Source organism: Peromyscus leucopus, chromosome 2 (genome assembly GCF_004664715.2).
Source record: "Peromyscus leucopus breed LL Stock chromosome 2, UCI_PerLeu_2.1, whole genome shotgun sequence".
Taxonomy (NCBI): Eukaryota; Metazoa; Chordata; class Mammalia; order Rodentia; family Cricetidae; genus Peromyscus; species Peromyscus leucopus.
This window is the reverse complement of record NC_051064.1, coordinates 143,097,306-143,116,221: the sequence shown is the minus strand read 5'-3', so window position 1 is coordinate 143,116,221 and position 18,916 is coordinate 143,097,306. Positions and strand designations below refer to the sequence as shown.

Genomic DNA, 18,916 nt, shown 5'->3' with positions numbered 1-18,916 from the left:
GTGGCCAGTGTTAAGGAGTGGTGAACACCGGGAAGGGGACCCGGCACTTCATGGACAGTCTCTCATTCAGTGTTTGCCATGCAGGTAGTCACCGCTAATAGCTGAAGCTCACAGTCACACACTCACCACTTGTCAAGACAAAAAGGACAAAAAGCTGGACCCAGTTTTGCTTAATGATAAATCCTGTCCTCTTAACCAGAGGGGACAGGTCATCAAACTCCTGTCTCCAAGCGTGAGAAATGTGTCCCCTCCCCGCTCCATGATAAGAGCACTGACTCAGACTCCTAAAAGCAAGGAAGTATATTTTACAACTTTGCAGGTCCGGACATTAGGCCAGCATGGCCAACACCTGACCGAGTGCAGAGAACAGTTAAAAAACCCCAGCATAAGCCCTCTCCTCCCTTTCCTCATTGGCTGAGGGACGTGGGTGCATCTCCACACGTCACGTCACTTGGGCCTTGGCTTGTCTTTTGCTGCCTACATTTGTCTATTTCGTTTTTTAAAAAGATTTTTATTTTATTTTTATTTGTGTGTGTGTTCAAGCTCATGCGTGTGTGTGTGTGTGTGTGTGTGTGTGTGTGTGTGTGTGCCTGTGGGGGGGGGCAAACGACCTTTTCACAGGGGTTACCTAAAACCATTGGAAAACACAGACATTTACATTATGATTCATAACAGTAGCAAAATTACAGTTATAATGTAGCAACGAAAATAGTTTTATCTGGGGTCAGCACAGCATGAGGAACTGTGTCAAAGGGCTGAAGCATTAGGAAGGTTGAGAACCACTCTTTTATTGGGACAAGGTCTTGCCTGTTCACGTGGGTGCTGACTTTGTTTACTTTCCTGATCCATGGGCAAAGTAAAAAATACTTAGCACCTACCTTGCTATGAGTTCACCAACCTCCACCGGCCATGCTCTGCCAGGCTTCCTCCTGCTTGACTCAGTTTTCCACAGAAGAATTTAAAAGCAGGCAGAGAGAGGAGGGTGTCGTGCATGCTGAACCCCTGCTGTTTGCCAAGGGCGTGCCAGTTAATAATTGACTCCGCTAACTGAGAAGTGAGAAAAAGAAAAACAGACTTTGAACACTCTTTCCACTGTTTCTTTAAAACAGCAACTGGGGATATGCATATGCAAATGCGCACATTTGCATACATCACAATCTAGCCCCATTGAGGTAACTGGTAAATACCCTGGATCGTTCACAGAGATCCACCTGCCTCTGCCTCCCAAGTACTGGGATTACAGGTGTGCGCCATCACCGCCTGGCAGTCGTCCACTTTTTTAAACTCTAAAGTTTAAAGATAAAATTTGGCACCTCTGGTTTATGCAAAGTATAATCTTGATGTCTCAGATTGCAAATCCCACCATAATGTTTCCTTGAGGGGTGGAGTTTAGAATTATTACCCCATTTGAAATTATGGACCCACCCCAGGAAGGCTGTTTGCCCAGGTACTAAACAGCACCCTCTGCTGGCCTAGTGTGGAATCTGCACTTTTGGAGTCCAGCCTACCTGGCAGCCAATTTGTTGCTGGGGAGCACATGCTGGCAGGAGGGTAGGGGGGTGGGGGGTGTACTCCACCCTCTGCCTCCCTGCATGTCTCTCCCTGCATGTCACAACTCCAGCTCTTGGAGTTGTGTAGTTGTGAGAACAAAATCAAAGGAGTGCCCTTTGCCAGTGACCCAAGGACTCCTCCGTTTAGGTGAGCTACGGTCGCCATTGCAGGGAGAATTGGTGCTTTATTTTTATTTTTTATTTTTATTTATTTATTTATTTATTTTTTTTTTTGTCTTGTAGCTTAAAGATAAAAAAAAAAAACAACCTGGGTCTATCTCAGTTATAAAGTATTTGCTTTGCAAACGTGGAGGCTGAATCCCAGCCCTGTGTGGTGGTGCACGCCTTAAATCCCAGCACTCAAGAAGCCGAGGCGGGTAGCCTGTGAGTCTGAAACCAGCCTGGTCTACGTAGGGAGTTCTAGGCCAGCCAAGGCTACATAGAGAGTAGAGTGATCCCGTCAAAACAAAACGAAGAACTGAATTTGATCCCCAGAATCCTCAGGGTGACAGGTTTGCATTCCAGCTCTGAGGCAGTGGAGACGGGTCATTCCCTGGGGCTCCCAAGCCAGACAGCCTGGCCTCCTCTGCAAGATCCAGGCCAATGAGAGGCTGTCTCAAAAAAAAAAAAAAAAAAGAAAAAAAAGAACTAAGTGGATGGGTCCTGAGGAACAACACCCAAAGTTGTCTTCTGGCCTACACACACACACACACACACACACACACACACACACACACGCACACACACACACACACACACACACACACACACACACGCCTTATTTCGACATAGTTTTGGATTTACAGAAAGGTTGTCATGGTATCGGAGTTCTAACGACACTGCTTCCAGTTGCCCCATCACCAGTAACTGTCCGAACAAAGAGAGGACCCACTCTGCTTCATTACTATAACTGCACTCAGGGCCCACTTCCCAGCCAGGACCTATGCTGCATTCAGCCACCACACCCCCTTGCTATTTTCTCGTCTCTCCTTGGTGGTCCTGAGGAGTCCTGGCCAGGCATCCTGGAGACTGTCCCCTAGTCCGAAAGCACCAGGGTCAAGGCTTTTAAGGCCCTGACCCACCAAGATGAAATGTCCTCGTTGCCCAATTCTCTCAAGGGCACCCGTTGTCTGCTGAATCCCATGGTGTCTCCTTCTCACTGATGAGGACAGTGCCTGCCAGCTTTCTCTGTGGTGGAGTCAGTTTCTCCTCTTGAGAAGCAAGTAGCAAGTCACTAGTCATAGCTCAGCCTCCATGGGGACCTGTGGACCTACGGAGGAGCATCCCACAGGGAATTCCTATTCAGAGGTTTCCACCTACTTGAGTTCCTCTGCAAGGAAGCCTCCTCCTCTCCCCCAGCTGGTTATTTTACTCAATTGTTATAGAGCAGGACAGGCTTGTGTCTATTTATTTTATACTTTGCTTTACAATTGGCTGTCCTTTATTTTGATGGCGAGGGTGTGTGGCTTCAGAACATGTGTGGGTGTGTGTGGAAGCCAGAGGACAATCTTTGGTGTTAATCCTTAGAATGCCGACTCCCTTATTTTGAGACAGGGTGTCTCCCTAGCCTGGAGCTCACTGGGCGGACTAGACTGGCTGGGCAGGAGTCCCAGGGACCCTTCTTTCTCGGTGCTAGGATTGCAGGTGTGAGCCAGCACATCTGGCTTTTCACGTGGATGTTAGGGTTGAACTTAGGCCCTTGTGTTTACACACAGCAAGCCCTTTACCAACTGAGCCATCTCCTCAGGCCCCCTGTGTCTTTCTGGCACTCAAACTGGTCTAGCCTTGGCCAATGGGTGTTTCTCTCGGGTGGGGTGCTTGTCCCTGCAACACACCTACACTGTTTTCTCAGCTCCTTTTGTTTCGTCCCTCAGGGCGTCCCTGTTTTCTGCTATTGCAAGATGCAGGGGCTCAGCGTGTCGCCTCCCAGCCCCTGCCCCAGAATCAGCCAGAACCCTCTTGCTTGCACCACTCTGTTTGGCCAAGTATGAGTCCAACTGGGCCAGCAGACACCATCAGTGAGTGCCAGGCAGGATGCCAGGCACCGGGCTCAGCCGGGCGTCTGTCAGTCAGTGTTTAATCAGTAGCTCTGGGGGAAAGTGAGGCCAGCATGGGTAGCGCGGAAGTTACTGATAGACTGAACAGCGTGTCCCTTACAAGCAGTGGTTACACAGATGCTTGCCATTGTGACTCCTGGATGGCACCAAGTCTCAACAAATGTCGCCATTGGTTTTTGGCTGAACACTCAGATCCCTCCCCCAGCTCATGGTGACAACTGACACATGAGTGAGTTTGTAACCTAACTCTTGGTGGGATCCGTGCTTATGTTTATAAGTAATGCAGAAGTGAAGTAAGATGTGACAAGGGGGGGACCTCACATGTCCACCAACAACCCCAACTCCTAATAGACGGCTCTGCTGAATCGGATACTAGCTTCCACACCTGGAAGAACATGTTGTGGCTGCAGATATGACACGTATCCTCTGCATTGTTAATGCTTTATCTGTCACTGTCTTGGGGTGGGGCGGAGTGTGAGTGGGTGTGGTATATGCATGTGTGTACAGGTGCACTCACTCATGTGTGGAGGCCAGACGCTGACATTGGGTGTCTTCCTCCATCACTCTTGACCTTAGACAGGGTCATTCCCTGCACCTGGAGCTCACTGTTTCAACTAGACTGACTGCCCAGTGAGCTGTGGGGATCTGTACAGCCAAAAGAGCAAGGTTTAGTATGAAACCCTGTCTCAAAAAAAATAAGATGGAGACGCAATTGAGGAAGATAACCTCTGACCTCCATGCACATTCACACAGGAAAACTCTCTCTCTCTCTCTCTCTCTCTCTCTCTCTCTCTCTCTCTCTCTCACACACACACACACACACACACACACACACACACACACACACACTTTTTAAAAAGAACAAAGACTGTCAACCATCCCAAAGTGTAGTCAGGGTCGAGTGCAAGCTAAGTCTTTGAGATCTGTGGTGTTGGGCATCTCTCCTCTCATGCTGGTACTTCCCCTCATCGTCCTCTCTATCTCCCTGAAATTTGGGGGGTACATAATCCTAAGGCCACTCAGCCTCACATCCCTTCTGAGGTGCCATCCAGGTCTCATCTAGATTAAAAGCTGACTGGGAGGAGACAAGCCCTCAGCAGTGTGCACGCTGGCTGCTTAGAATGTGGGTGGGGAGAAGGTCCTTTCTGGGGTCTTACAACATGGAACACAGAGCACCCCATCTGACTCCACCACAGACACCTGCTGCAATGCTTTAACTCTTGAGGACAATGTGCTAAGAGGAATAGCCAATCATAACATGACTGAGCTCGGGGCTGGGGAGATGGCCCAGCAGTGAAGAGTATGTGCTGCTCCCTCAGAGGACCCTGGTTAAGTCCCCAGGACCCACATCGGTGCCCACGACCGTCACTACTACTCTGGGACGCCCAATGCCTCTGACTGCCATGGGCACCTGAGTCACATACACAGACATATACACATCATTTTTTAAATCTTTTTTTAAAAGCATTTACATCAGCCCGTGATTGAGTGGGGAAGGGACTCAGTATCTGTGAGGTACCCAGAGCAGTCAGGTCCAAAGAGAAAGAAAAAAGAAAGAGGCAGGAAAGGGAGCTGATGAGTGAGAAGAGGACCTCGGGTTTGTAAGACACAGCAACCTGAATGCTGTAACACTACTCACAGGATGCTTTTCAAAATGCTTAAGATGGGGTAAATTTTGTGCATGCTTTGAGAGAGGATTTCTGTGCACATAGCCCTCAAATTCATGCTCTTCCTGCCTCCCAGTTCTGAGGTTACAAGCGTGCTCCACCACACCCCTGTCATGTCCTCCGAGGTTGGTTTGTTTACAGTTCTTAAGAGTCCCACTTCCCCTCTCCTCTCTCAGAGTTACTGTGCTCTCAAGCCTGAAAAGTTAGCCATAGCAGAAGACCCTAGGGCCCAGCCTAGTCTACTCGGCTCTGCTTGGATCACATGCTCCTTGAACCAATCCTTCTAGTCAAATCAGGAGATGTGACTGTCTGGTTACTTAGTCCTTCCCACAAAATAGGGAGAGATTGCCCAGAACCACCCGGACCCAGAGATGGAGAATGGGTCCTGCCTGTGGCCTGGGAGGTGATGTTCCTCATCACTCAGTACTCTCGAAGTTGGTTCGCCTGAGATGCATTCAGGCCACATGTTCAGTAAGCATCTATTAATCCAGTTAGAACAGTCTAGAAAAAAACTGAGGCTAAAGGGCCCAGCCAGGAACAGAACTCAGCCACGTGTCCTTCCTGAAAACAGACTCAAAGTGGGTCAGTGCGATAGCATTCCTAGGCAACTCGGTTTCCCTGGACACTTTTCTCCTCACTGGCTCTAAGAGTATTCTAGGATGCCCAGGGTCCTTGACCTGCTTCACACCGAGTCAGACCCCTGAGCAGGGGACAGACAGCCTTCCTTTGATGGAGACGTGGCAGAAGAGATCTCATCAAGCTCCAGTTTAGAAGTGGCTTTCTGGTCCTCAGGGGCTACTGCTCAAAAAGAGAAATGACGGCCTTGGAAATACTGGGGCCGCAAAGCTCTCAGCAGAGCCTGGCGTTCGGAATGTGTGCTGGGCATTCATTCCCAGGGAGAGGAGAGAGACAGAGAGAGGGGGGAGGAAAGAGAGGGAGGAGAGAGAGAAAATAGACAGAGAGAAAGACAGAGAACACAGAGGGAAGGAGGTGAATGATAGACAGGCAGAGAGAGACAGGATGAGAGAGAGACAGAGACAGAGACAGACAGAGACAGAGAGGCCGTGAGATCCGGAGCCCTAACTAATGTTCCCTGAGCCTGGGTGATTCATCCAAGGGCTGCTGCTGTGGGAATAGGTGAGCCCAGAGCAGCAGACCACAGCCCTGTTGCCGTCATCATCGAATGACAAGGCACGGGGGAGAAGCCTCATTACAAGTTCTGCGTCAGCCCCACACTACGTGGACTCTCCTGAGAGGACAGATCCTGGCGTCTCTCCTGGGGGAAGGCTCTTGCCAGCATTTCCACTGAAGCAACCATAGACACCTTCATCGGGTCCCGGATCTGAGGTGTCTATAAAGCACCTGCCGGAACCAGGTGTTCGGGAAGTTGAGGATGAAGGTGGATGAGGCAGCGCCCCACACCAACCCCTGAGTTCTCAGCCTTGGGACCTATAGAGGGACCACAATGTGGATGGAAGAATTGTCTGGGTCGGGGGGTCCTTGGAGCTGACCTGACTCTCAGTGGCCTGCTCACCCTTCCTTTCATGCCCCTGTTTACACCCGACATGGCATACCTGGTATCCATCGTAGGTGCTACAGATACAGGGGTGAGTGAGAAGGAGAGAGGTCCTAGTCCCTGAAGGCTGACGTCCCATCAATTCGGTGCTGTATCAATGGCTTGGGAGAGGGGAGGGCACTGAGATGGATCGTTGCAGGTATGGTGTGTATTCGAATAGTTTACTAACACCGCGGACAGTCAGAGACACAACAGGATGACATGGACTCTAAGGAGAGTTCAGGCCCCAGAACCAGGCTGACAGCATGGTGGGGACTCCGAAGAGAGGAATCAAGCCCACATGGCAAAAACGAAGTCTCTTTTTACACATTCCTGAAGTTGGGAAGTTTCACAGCACACGCCTGCAGCCAGGCTCTCTGGTTCCCAGGCAGGAGGCAGGGAAGAGATGGAAGCAGGGTGTATGTACCCCTTTGATGTAAACTCACTTCCGCGTGACAGACCTTGGCCCCTGCGAGTCTGTTAGGTGTCTGTCAGTGTCCGTGAGAAGACGGAGCCCTGCATGTGTTGAGGCCTGAGCAGCAGCTGGATTCTCGCATCATATTTTTACAACATGATCTTGCCTGGCCTCAGCGTCCTTGACATCAATGCATTAAATGAACCAATACATGGGGATCTCTTGGCAGAATATGATGGCGACCTAGGCTTCCACGGCTAGGTCACTGTCCTGAACTTGAGGAGCATGCAAGAAGGTTTCCTGGAGGGAGTGACTCGCCAGCTGGGTCATAGGACAAGTCATGCTGTACCTGAATGCCACTTCCTCTGAGTCTCTTGTCTGCCCTACAGGTCTCCTGCCCGTGGATGAGGGGTCCAGCACCTTGGCCAAGGCCGCAGCCACCTCTGCCCACACAGCAACCACACCAGTCATCCTCGCCACCCCACATGCCCTTCCACCAGGGCATCCCGCCAACAACAGTGCATAGAAGTTGGTCACAGGGTTGCCCCAGGCCCACCATGGCCCCGCCTGGCCCTCACCAGCGGCCCATGAGTGCCAGCGGGAAGATGTTTTCCTTTATGATGGACCCCAAATCCCCTGTCATCAAGCAAGGTATGTACCGGGCTCTGGGGGATGGCTTCTGGCAAGGACAAAGCCATGAATACAGATTGGCCTTGTTTCTCACTTTTCTCTGACTCTAAAACCGGACTATGATTGGTGGTAAAAAGCATAATGGTAGGCAGGCAAAAGTGCCGGGTAGGTAAAGGGGCCTGCCAGCCACCAAGTCTGACGACCTGAATTTGATTCCCAGAACCCACAAGGTAGAAGGAGAGAGCTAACTCATGCAAGTTGTCCTCTGACCTCCTCACACATGCTACAGGGCACAAGCACGTGTACATGCAGATGCACACACATGTGCACACAGAGTTAAAAATAAATGAGATGGGGCGGGGGCTGGCGAGATGGCTCAGCGGTTAAGATCACTGGCTGCTCTTCCAGAGGTCCTCAGTTCAATTCCTAGCAACCACATGGTGGCTCACAACCTTCTATAATGAGATCTGGTGCCCTCTTCTGGCCTGCAGGCAGAACACTGTATACGTAATAGATAAATAAATCTTTAAAATAAATAAATACAATATTAAAAAAACACCATTACTCAAATAAAGAGGGAAGGCTGGGGATGGAATCAGCAGAGTGCTTGCCTAGTATTCATGAAGGCCTTGAAGTCTTGCATTGCACAAAACTGGGCATGGTAGCTTATAGAGAGAGAGAGGGTCAGGAGATTAAGGCCATCCTAGGTTACATGGTGCATCAAGGCTAGCCTGAGCTACATGAGAACCTTCTTAAATAAATCAAGCTGGGCATGGTGGTGCACACCTCTAATCACAACTCAGGATGCAAAACCAGACAGATCTCTGTGAGTTCAAGGCCAGTCTGGTCTACATAGTGGGTTCCTACATAAGAAAACAGTTAGGATCCAGCTGTGCTCTTGGAACATCTGGATCCTCCTCCAAGGTCCTGTTTGCCTCCCAGACGGCCCCAGAGCCCCAGTCCACACTGCTGTCCCCTGTGCAGCTCACTGATGCAGAGTTTAGGGGGATCTACCTGATTCCCTTTGCCGTAGATGAGCAGGAGTGTTGGCAGCAGAAACCCCGATTGCCCTGGTAAGTTGAAAATGTGTCACTGCAGTGCAGGTGAGAAGAAAGTGAAGTTTAAAGAAAGTGCTTTCCCCAGAGGGTAGCTACATCCGCTGTAGGCTAATGTAACATTTTCTATAATGTTATCGCTCATCTCCATGACTACCCCCTCACAGCTCTGCAGTGTCGGAATCACACAGCCTTGGGGTAAGAGTAGGACACTACCCCACTCTTATCCCAACCCCTTCTCAAAAGTTTCAGGGTGCTTGGGATAGGACATGCTGTCCATTCCTGTCCTCTTGGCCACGGTCCTAGCAACAGAGCAGATCGGTCCCCAGGCTTCCTCCAGGGTGGCTTGGTCAAGGTTTCATTCTTTGCCCTCCCTGCCTCAGCTCCACAGCCCATTTTCTTGCTCTCCACTTCTGCTCCTGACTTTGATCATGACCTTTCGCCTAGTTACCCTTCTCCATCTAAAATTATAATTACCACTGTGAAATGTTGGGACTGGGGAGTAAGCCAATGGACTCTAGGATGGACGTCACCCTCATCATCACCATCATCAAATGAGTCACCCAGGTTCTGGAAGCTGCCCGTCATCCCCCAACATTTGGACTCAAACATACGGAGTGGGTCCTACTTGGAAGGCATAGGCAAGATGATCACAGGTTCAGTGTCTGCTTGAGCTACAAGGGTTCAAGGCCACTCTGGGTAACTTAGCAGGATCCTGCCTCCAAATAAACTGGGTGTACAGTTCAGGGGATGAAGGTCTGCCTCCTGTGCGAGGCCCTGGGCTCCACCCTGAGTGCTAACAACAGAAAGAATTTCGCAGAGAGTTTTCACCTAATTCTATCTGTAACGCTCTGTTTAGGTCTGCATTTTATTTTATATTGATTTATTTTATATGTCTGGGTGTTTTTCCTGCATGTAAGTCTGTGCACCACATGCATGCAGTGCCCATGGAGGCCAGAAGAGGGTGTCAGGGGCCCTGGGACTGAAGTTACAGACCATTGTGAACTGCCACAGGAATTCAGATCCTCTGGAAGAGCAACCAGTGCTCTTAACTGCTGAGCCATCTCTCCAGCCCTTTATTATTTATTTTAAATCTATTTGTCCCGTCCTTCATTAACTGAACCAACTTACTATCTTATGCATTTCAAAGCACATTGCACATGTCTACGTATTCCCCCTAAGTGTTTTTAGCATGTACACCATAAACTAGTTCAATAGATCTTGTCTTTTAATATAGAGGTCACACATACAATGTGTATCAGTCATTAACTGTGATGTAACAAATTGTCCCCAAACCCAACCGCCCGAGACACACACACATACACACACACACACACATACACACACACACACACACACAGTGAATGAAGAACTTGTGTGTGATGGCCTCTGTAGGTCAGGGATTGGGAGTTGCTCAACCCCGTGGCTGTGGCTCAGCATAGCTCATGAGGTAGAAGTTGTGGCTTCATCAGGGCTGGCGAGTCTGCCTCCAATGTGACCCTGCCACATGGTTGTGGGCAAGACTCCTTCCCACATGTGTTAGTTATTTCTCTGTCGCTGTTCTCCAGTGACCGAAGAAATTCGGGAAGAGAGGGTTATTTGGCTTCTGTTTGCAGAGGAGCGGAGTTCAACTCAGCAAGAAGGTACAGCAGTCAGGGCGCTCACTTGACACAGTTGGCTCAGTGGCTGTTGAGGAGCTGGGACTCGGACCCAGGACCTTATGCAGCTGGTCAGGTGCTCTGGCACTGAAGCCGAGCCCCAGACCAATTTTACTGTCTTACATTTGAGACAAGGTCTCACTAAATTACCTAGACTGGCTTTGAACTTGCTGTGTAGCCCAGGCTAACTTTGAATTTGTGATCTCTGTCTCTCTGTCTCTGTCTCTCTCTCTCTCTCTCTCTCTGTAGATAGATAGATAGATAGATAGATAGATATGTGATCTCTCTCAGATAGATAGATAGATAGATAAATAGGTAGGTAGATAGATAGATAGATAGACAGACAGACAAGCAGGCAGGCAGATAGATGGCATTTTAAATTTTTACTTAAAAAAAATTTTTTTCCCATAGAGTGCATTCTGATTATGGTTTCCCCTCCCCCAGCTCCTCCCAGATCCTTCTCATTTCTCCATCCACCAAAATCCACACCCTTTCTTTCTCTTTCTCTCTCTCATTAGAGTACAAACAGGCATCTAAAATAATAATAATATTAGATCAAATAAAAACAAACCAGAATTGGACAAAACAAAGAGGGGAGGAGGCGGGGCCAAGTGACAATCATAAAAACAGATGCAGATGCTGACAGACACACATTTGCACACACAGGAAAGCCATGAAAACAAAGCTGGAAACCATAAAATATAACCAAAAGACCTGTAAGGTTAAAAGAAAAAGAAAAAAATAACCAAACAAAGCACTGTGAGACAAATATCCTCCAAAACCACCACTGAGCTGGTTTTGTGTTGGTCATCCATTGTTGTGGAATACTTTTTTAACTAGGCAAAGGTGTGTTACTGTAGCTAGAGTTTTCCTGCCTGGCCCACAGTCAGGACAAATCTCTGTCGCCCGCCAGTCCCACAGCCACTCAGACCCAACCAAGTAAACACAGAGACTTATATTGCTTACAAACTGTATGGCCGTGGCAGGCTTCTTGCTAACTGTTCTTATAGCTTAAATTAATCCATTTCCATAAATCTATACCTTGCCACGTAGTTCGTGGCTTACCAGGATCTTCACATGCTGCTTGTCATGGTGGCAGCTGGCAGTGACTCCTTCTGCCTTCCTGTTCTCTCAACTCTCCTCTCTGTTAGTCCCACCTATACTTCCTACTTAGCCATTGGCCAATCATTGTTTTATTTATTGACAAATCAGAGCAACACATTTGCCAAACAGAACATCCCACAGCATGTTACACTTGTTTCTGCTGCCTTGGTTAATGATGTAGACATGTATTACATTTGTTTATGCTGCATTTGTTTAATTATGTAAAGATTTGTTTTACCTTGTCTGCCTAAGGCACCTGACTGGTCTAATAAATGGCCAACAGCTAGGCAGGAGAGAGGATAGGAAGGGCTGGCAGGCAGAGAGAATAAATAGGAGGAGAAATCTAGGCTAGGAAAGAGAAGATGAATGCAGAGAACAAGAGAGAAAGAGAGGGAGACACCCGGGATTAGCCAGACAGGCAGTCACCAGACAGACAGACAGACAAACAGGGAAGAAGCAGGAAAAGTAAGACATACAGAAAGAAAAGGTAAAAAGCCCCAAGGCAAAAATGTAGATGAAGAGAAACGGGTTAAGTTTTAAGAGCTAGCAAGAAACAAGCATAAGATAAGGCCAAGCACTCATAATCAATATTAAGTCTCCCTGTCATGATTTGGGAGCCGGTCGGTGGCCCAAAAGAAAAAGCCTGGTACAATCTACCGCTGGGCACAGCCTGCCCCCAGGTGTGGTTTGTATACCCACTGAGACTCCACTGGAGAAACCTCATTTTTCCTTTGCAATGTCTCAGCCTCTTCGTGGGTAGCTGGGATTACAGGCTCACCTGAGACGCAGTATATACTGACTATATTACAGAGCCACAGAAGCCAATAGCAAATAGTTTAGACTCACTGGCCACATGGCTCATATTGAAACTATTCTTCTTTGCCCTTGTAGAGCAAAAAGCAGCAGCTATAGATGGACCAAAAGTGAATGATTCCAGCCACATTCCAGTAAAATTTTATTTTTAAAAGTTTGCTGGTTTGTTTGTTTTTGAGAAAGTGTCTCTGTTGCTAGAGTTTTCCGCCTTGCCCACAGTCAGGACAAATCTTTGTCACCCGCCAGTCCCACAGCCGCTCAGACCCAACCAAGTAAACACAGAGACTTATATTGCTTACAAACTGTATGGCCGTGGCAGGCTTCTTGCTAACTGTGCTTATAGCTTAAATTAGTCCATTTCCATAAATCTATACCTTGCCACATGGCTGGTGGCCTACCAGCATCTTCACATGCTGCTGGTCATGGCGGCATCTGGCAGTCAGTCCTTCTGCCTTCCTGTCCTTTTATTTCTCCTCTCTGTTAGTCCCGCCTATCCTTCCTGCCTAGCCACAGCCGATCAGGTTTTATTTATTGATCAATCAGAACAACTTGACATACAGACCATCCCCCAGCACAGCCAAGTGCAGACCATCTCAGACACCTGCACTCAGGCCCATGGTCCTAATCATCCTCTATGCGGACCTGCTGGGTAACGCCACAAAGAACCCAAGAAGGGCTCCCACAGGACATACAGAACATCCCACAGCACTTCCCCTTTTCTTTTTTTAAAAAGGAAGGTTTTAACTTTTACACATCTCCAAAGCCAGCTTGGTATATTTGGGAATTTGGGCGTAGCTTCTCTTACTACTTCCTGCTGGAGGGGGGCGCAGTATCTTATGGGGATACAAAGAAAATTTTAGGTTCATGGAGTAGTCCGTGAGACTGTATCGTCTGAGCCAGTTGCCTTGAAACGATTCTGGATGTTGGATCATCTGGGCCATGGTGTCATCGGAGACCTTTCAGGGGGTCTTGGCTGGTCAAACCTGATGTATCTTAATCTGGAACAAATCCATAGCCTCTGGCTTTCTGTAGAGACAAAAACAGAGCCTCTTTTCCAAAGCAACATATCCTTACATCTAAATTTTGAAGTCAAGGTACCTTTAAAATATACATTTTGGCATAACTCAACAGCTTTTGCAATCAAATATTTTTCTTCAGTTATGAATATCAAAGAGAACATAATCCAGATTCTCTGTGTGGTAGCCATCTTTATGTGGCTTATTACCTGTACTGTTTTTTTAAACACTTTATTTTTAGATACTATTGTTTATATAACGGTATTTTTTTTCTTTTAAGCCTACGTACATTTTTACATGCATTATAAACTGTTTCATCTGAATCAATCTTATTGCAAACTTATTGCTTTAAACTGCAGCCTTCTAAGCCTGAAACAGCTCTGTGGCTGCTGGCTCCGCCCCCTTCAGCTTCCCAACATGGCGGTAGTACATTTTCTGCCAGCTCTGGGAGCCATCAAGTCTCAGAAATAGTGGGTCTACGCTTTTATCCAAGCAGCGTGTAGCCCAGAAACCTCTTTTTTTGTTTTGTACTATCAAAGGCTAAATCCACCATGCAGCTTAATGTTCCATTTGCAGAGGCCTCATTCCCGCCATACTGCAGGTCAAGCGCACACGCCAGGAATATTGTCCTGGCCTCAGAAGATGCCTTTTGATAAAACCATAACCACACTTGTTTTGGCAAGAATCAGTAGTACCTTGTTTCGAGGAAGGATAGGCGGGACTAACAGAGAGGAGAAATTAAAGGACAGGAAGGTAGAAGGACTGACTGCCAGCCGCCACCCTGACAAGAAGCATGTGAAGATGCTGGTAAGCCACGAGCCACGTGGCAAGGTATAGATTTCTAGAAATGGGTTACTTTAAGATATAAGAACAGTTAGCAAGAAGCCTGCCACGGCCATACAGTTTGTAAGCAATATAAGTCTCTGTGTTTACTTGGTTGGGTCTGAGCGGCTGTGGGACTGGAGGGTGACAAAGATTTGTCCTGACTGTGGGCAAGGCAGGAAAACTCTAGCAACAGGTCTCACTATGTAGCCTGGGCTGTCCTGGAACTCACTCACAGGCTGGCCTTGAACTCACAGAGATCTTCTGCCTGTCTCTGTCTCCCAAGTGCTGGGGTTAAAGGTGTGTACCACCACTGCCCAGCTCAAAACTTTCTAACGACTTATTGATTTGGTTTGATGTGCATGGATGTTTTGCCAGGGTGTATGCCTGGGTAACACGTGAGTGCTGTGTCTGAGGAGGCCAGAAGAGGGTTAGAAGGTACCAGACGCCCTGGAACTAGAGTTAGAAATGGTTCTGAGCTGCCATGTCGGGGCTGGGAATTGAACCTTGGTCCACAGCAAAAGCAGATAGTGTCCTTAACCGCTGAGCCATCTCTCCAGCCCCAAACATTCATTTTAAAAAGCATTAGGGAGCTGAAGAGTTGGCTCAGGGGGTGCTCAGCACTGGCTGCTCTCGCAGAGGACTGGAGTTCAGTTCCCAGCACCTACATCAGGCGACTTGTAACCATATATAACTCCAGCTCCAGAGGATACAATATCTCCGGCCTCCTCAGAAGCCTGCACTCAAGGGCATATACCCACATGCAGACACACATGCCTACATATAGTTAAAAATAATAAATATATTTATTATTTTTTATAATATATAATATTCAAAGCATTGAGCATGGTGACTCGTGTCTGTGAGTCCAACACTTGGGATGCTGAGGCAGGAGGATCGCCATGTGTTCAAGGCCAGCCTGGGCTACACAGTGCATTTCAAGGCCCAGTTTGGTCCCAGAGCCAGCCCTACTCTACATCTTACTTATTTAATCTCATCATGGCTCTCCGTGATAGAGACTGTTAAAGTCACTGAATTATATATGTGGACACAAAAGCAGAGAGAGGTTTAATGACCCACTCAGTCACCGGGTCTTAAAGCAGCAGAGAAGGATGCCTCAGTGATTGACAGGCCACATAGTGATGGAGAAGAGAGGTGAGGTGGCTCCTTTCCTGGCCAGTCCTTCCTTCCACAGCGATGTCATTGCCTCTCAGCATACACACTGCCCTGTGCTTTTAAAGTCAGAGAAGGGCTGGAGAGATGGCTCGGAGGTTGAGAGCACTGACTGCTCTTCCAAAGGTCCTGAGTTCAATTCCCAGCAACCACATGGTGGCTCACAACCATCTGTAATGAGATCTGGCGCCCTCTTCTGGCCTGCAGGGATACATGGAGACAGAACACTGTATCCATAATAAATAAATAAATAAATCTTTAAAATAATAGTAATAATAAAGTCAGAGAAGTGACTGGGAAAATGGCTTGGTGGGTAAAGAGCCTCCTGCCAAAGCATGAAGACCTGAGTTCAGTCCCCAGAACCCATGAAATGCAGGGTAGTCCACGTCTGTAATCCCAGCAATGGGGAGGCAGACAGGAGGATTGCTAGACCTCGATGGCAGCCAGAATACCCCAAACAGTGAGCTCCATGTTCAGGGAGACCCTGTCTCAAAAAATAAGATGGAGGGAGGTAGAAACATGCCCAATGTTGACCTCTGACCTCCACATGCACCTGTACTCATGTGCACACTCACCCTCCCACAGACATGTCCACAGGAACACACAGGCATGCACACAAACATAAAGTTTAAAAAATAATAAAGATTGGGCATGGTGGCGCACGCCTTTAATCCCAGCACTCTGGAAGCAGAGCCAGGTGGATCTTTGTGAGTTTGAGGCCAGCCTGGTCTACAGAGAGAGAGAGATCCAGAGATACATAGTGAGACCCTATTTGACTAATAATTTAACAACAACAACAAAGCCAGAGAAAATGTAAACCACAGAGCAAAGTGTAGTGGGTTATGCATGTAACCCCAGTATTCAGAAGGCTGAGGCCGGAAGACTGCAGAGAATTTGGAGCCACCCTGTGCTACTTGGTGAGTTTGGGGCAGCCTGGGCTATATAACAAGGGCCCTTCTCAACGAGTGAAAAGTGATGTGACCCTCAAGGGGAAACCATGACCACAGCTCAGGGTGTGGGGCCCCTCCAAGCTTGGGAGCCCACTGTGCCTTGTTCTCTGTGGATGTCACACAGTGTGGGCCAGCGCCATGGAAATGTCAGAGCAATGCGTGGTCGAGGGACTCTCCGGGACGATGCCTCCCACCGAGATCTTCATGGACCAGGACCTAGGCCAGCAAGACAAGGTGAGGGGGTTTGGGGGCTGGGGGGGACACAGTGCTCTAACCGTCAGAGACCACAGATAACTTGTCACCTCTTCCTCTGTGTGTCCTGTGTCCAAGAAACCACTTCTTATTTAATAGACAATCGTGTCCACAGTTTATTGAGCACCTGCTGCGAGCCAGGCTGATCCCCTCATGACATCATCAGCCACAGCTTGACAGCAAAAACAGAAGCCTGGGGAGGTGTGGCCCAGCTGATAGAGGGCTTGTCCACCAGGCACAAGGTCCTGGCTTTGGTCCCCAACACAGCATAAGCCAGGCAGGCAATGCACATCTGTAATCCCAGTACTCAGAGGTGGCACCAAGAGGCTGAGAGGCTCGAGGTCATCCTGAGCTACATAATAAGCTCAAGGCCAGCCTGAGCTACATGAGAACCTGCCTCCAAACAAAGCAGCAACAACAAAACACAGCCCAACAATGCCTCACTTTCCTTACAGACCAGGGCCTGAGCCCCAGGAGTTCTTGCATGTGGGAAACAGGGAAACAGGATTCCTTTTGATCACAGCCTTAGAGTGTTGTAGCTAGGACCAGGAGGCAGTTCTGAGGTTGGTGTCCTGAGACCAGACTGAGAGGTGCTGTAGTAAGATGAGAAGCCACCTTGCAGACACTGTCACTAGTCTGTCACCCTGCAGCAAGCCACCTCCAGATCTAATGGCTGAAAGCAACCATCCGCCCTTCCTGGGTCTCCCGTGACTTGCACGATGGTCCTCCGCCAGTTCCTTGCAGCTTACACACAGCTGCAATCAGTGCAGAGTGTCATGGAGCTGGTGGTCTCAGGTGGTAGCAGCCATAGGTCTGGGTCCTCCACCACATGGGGGAAATGGCGAGCTCTCTGCATGCAGCCTGTCCCCAGCACCGCAGCCCCCAGGTCCCTAGGAAGCCAGGGCAGACACTGCGGTACCTTGACAGCTCACTCAGAGCTCCCTCCCTCTGTCCCACTTCCACTGCCTTCCGTCTGTCCACTCAGCCTGCTCAGAGCTCACTCACTGTATCACTTCCTCTCCTTTCCATCTGTCCACTGGGGTCACGAGCTAGCTGAGACTCGGTGGACGGTAGAAATACCACTCAGTGACAAAAGCCACAAAGTAGCTGTCACCGTGTTTAATCCACCACAGGTGTTAAACTGGGAATAAAATAAAAACAGAATGATTTTGCTACTTTGAGCATTTATGCCCTGATTTCCCAAGGCACCTACCCTCAAGAAGGACAGTTGACAAGTGGGAGGGAAATATGCATTAGCCAATCTCACTGGACAGTAGAAAGGCTAGCAAGCTTCGGGCGTGGCTGGATCTAGGCCCTTCAGGGATGGCACCGGGATACTCGCTGGTGCCTGTTCTGCTCTGTTCTTGCCGTTTGTCGTTCTCCAGCAGGCTGGCTTCCTGTGCTGGACAGGATAGTCATGGGCAAGCCCAAGCCTCTAGACTTAAAGTCTATGATCCAAAGTGAAGCAGGACCCCCACCACCATCTTAAAATCTACACACAGGAGCTCTGAGAAAATGTGGTTGACTAGCCTGGGTTACAGGGACATGAGGAGGAAGGACAAGGAGTGAGGTACTTGACTGACATTCAATACTACCAAGACCACGTGGGAGGATTGGGTGACACTCCTTAAGAAGGGCATAGGGGACCTCACCAGAAAGATAGACGCCATTGTTGGTCACCATACCCAAAGGTTTGCTTATATCTAGGGTCCAGTGCAGAACCTGGCACACAGAAGGTGCCCAATAAATGTTTGTGCCATGAATAATGGTCAAGCATAGTCTATGCTGAGTGTAGAGACCCTGGGTGGCCCGCTTTGGCTGAAGCAGGGTTTCCCCAGGAACACAGAGTCTGTTAGAAGCTGTAACATAAGCGTTCACAGAACCCAGAGAAAAGCCCACGGAAGTATCTGGCAGCACCAGCAGACTGTCATGCCTGTGACGCCATCCGCCCCCAGGCATGTAGCTAGGATTCTGTTTTTCTGGTCTTTCTGACATTCTGAGGGGTTCAGGGTACCATCTCTCGCTTTGGGGAAACAGAGAAAATTCTTTGGCTACTGTTTCCCTAGGGAGATGGTGCATGGCTCCACCTGTGGGAAACTCTGCCAACAGTCCCCACATCCCAGAGTTTTCACAAGCCGCCAGAGTTCAGCATTCTGTTTCCAGCCTCAGTGGTTCCCTGAATGCACTTTCATGGAGGCT

At 48.7% G+C, this 18,916-nt stretch overlaps 1 protein-coding gene across 1 annotated transcript in view; it reads left to right on the top strand.

Annotated features, from left to right (window-relative positions):
• Positions 1-18,916, top strand: part of Fhad1 (forkhead associated phosphopeptide binding domain 1) — a 124,136-nt gene that overhangs the window by 18,460 nt on the left and 86,760 nt on the right. Inside the window, 2 exon segments of the mRNA XM_028880667.2 lie at positions 7,634-7,895; positions 16,590-16,699. Coding sequence (XP_028736500.1) covers positions 7,634-7,895; positions 16,590-16,699 — 372 coding nt within the window.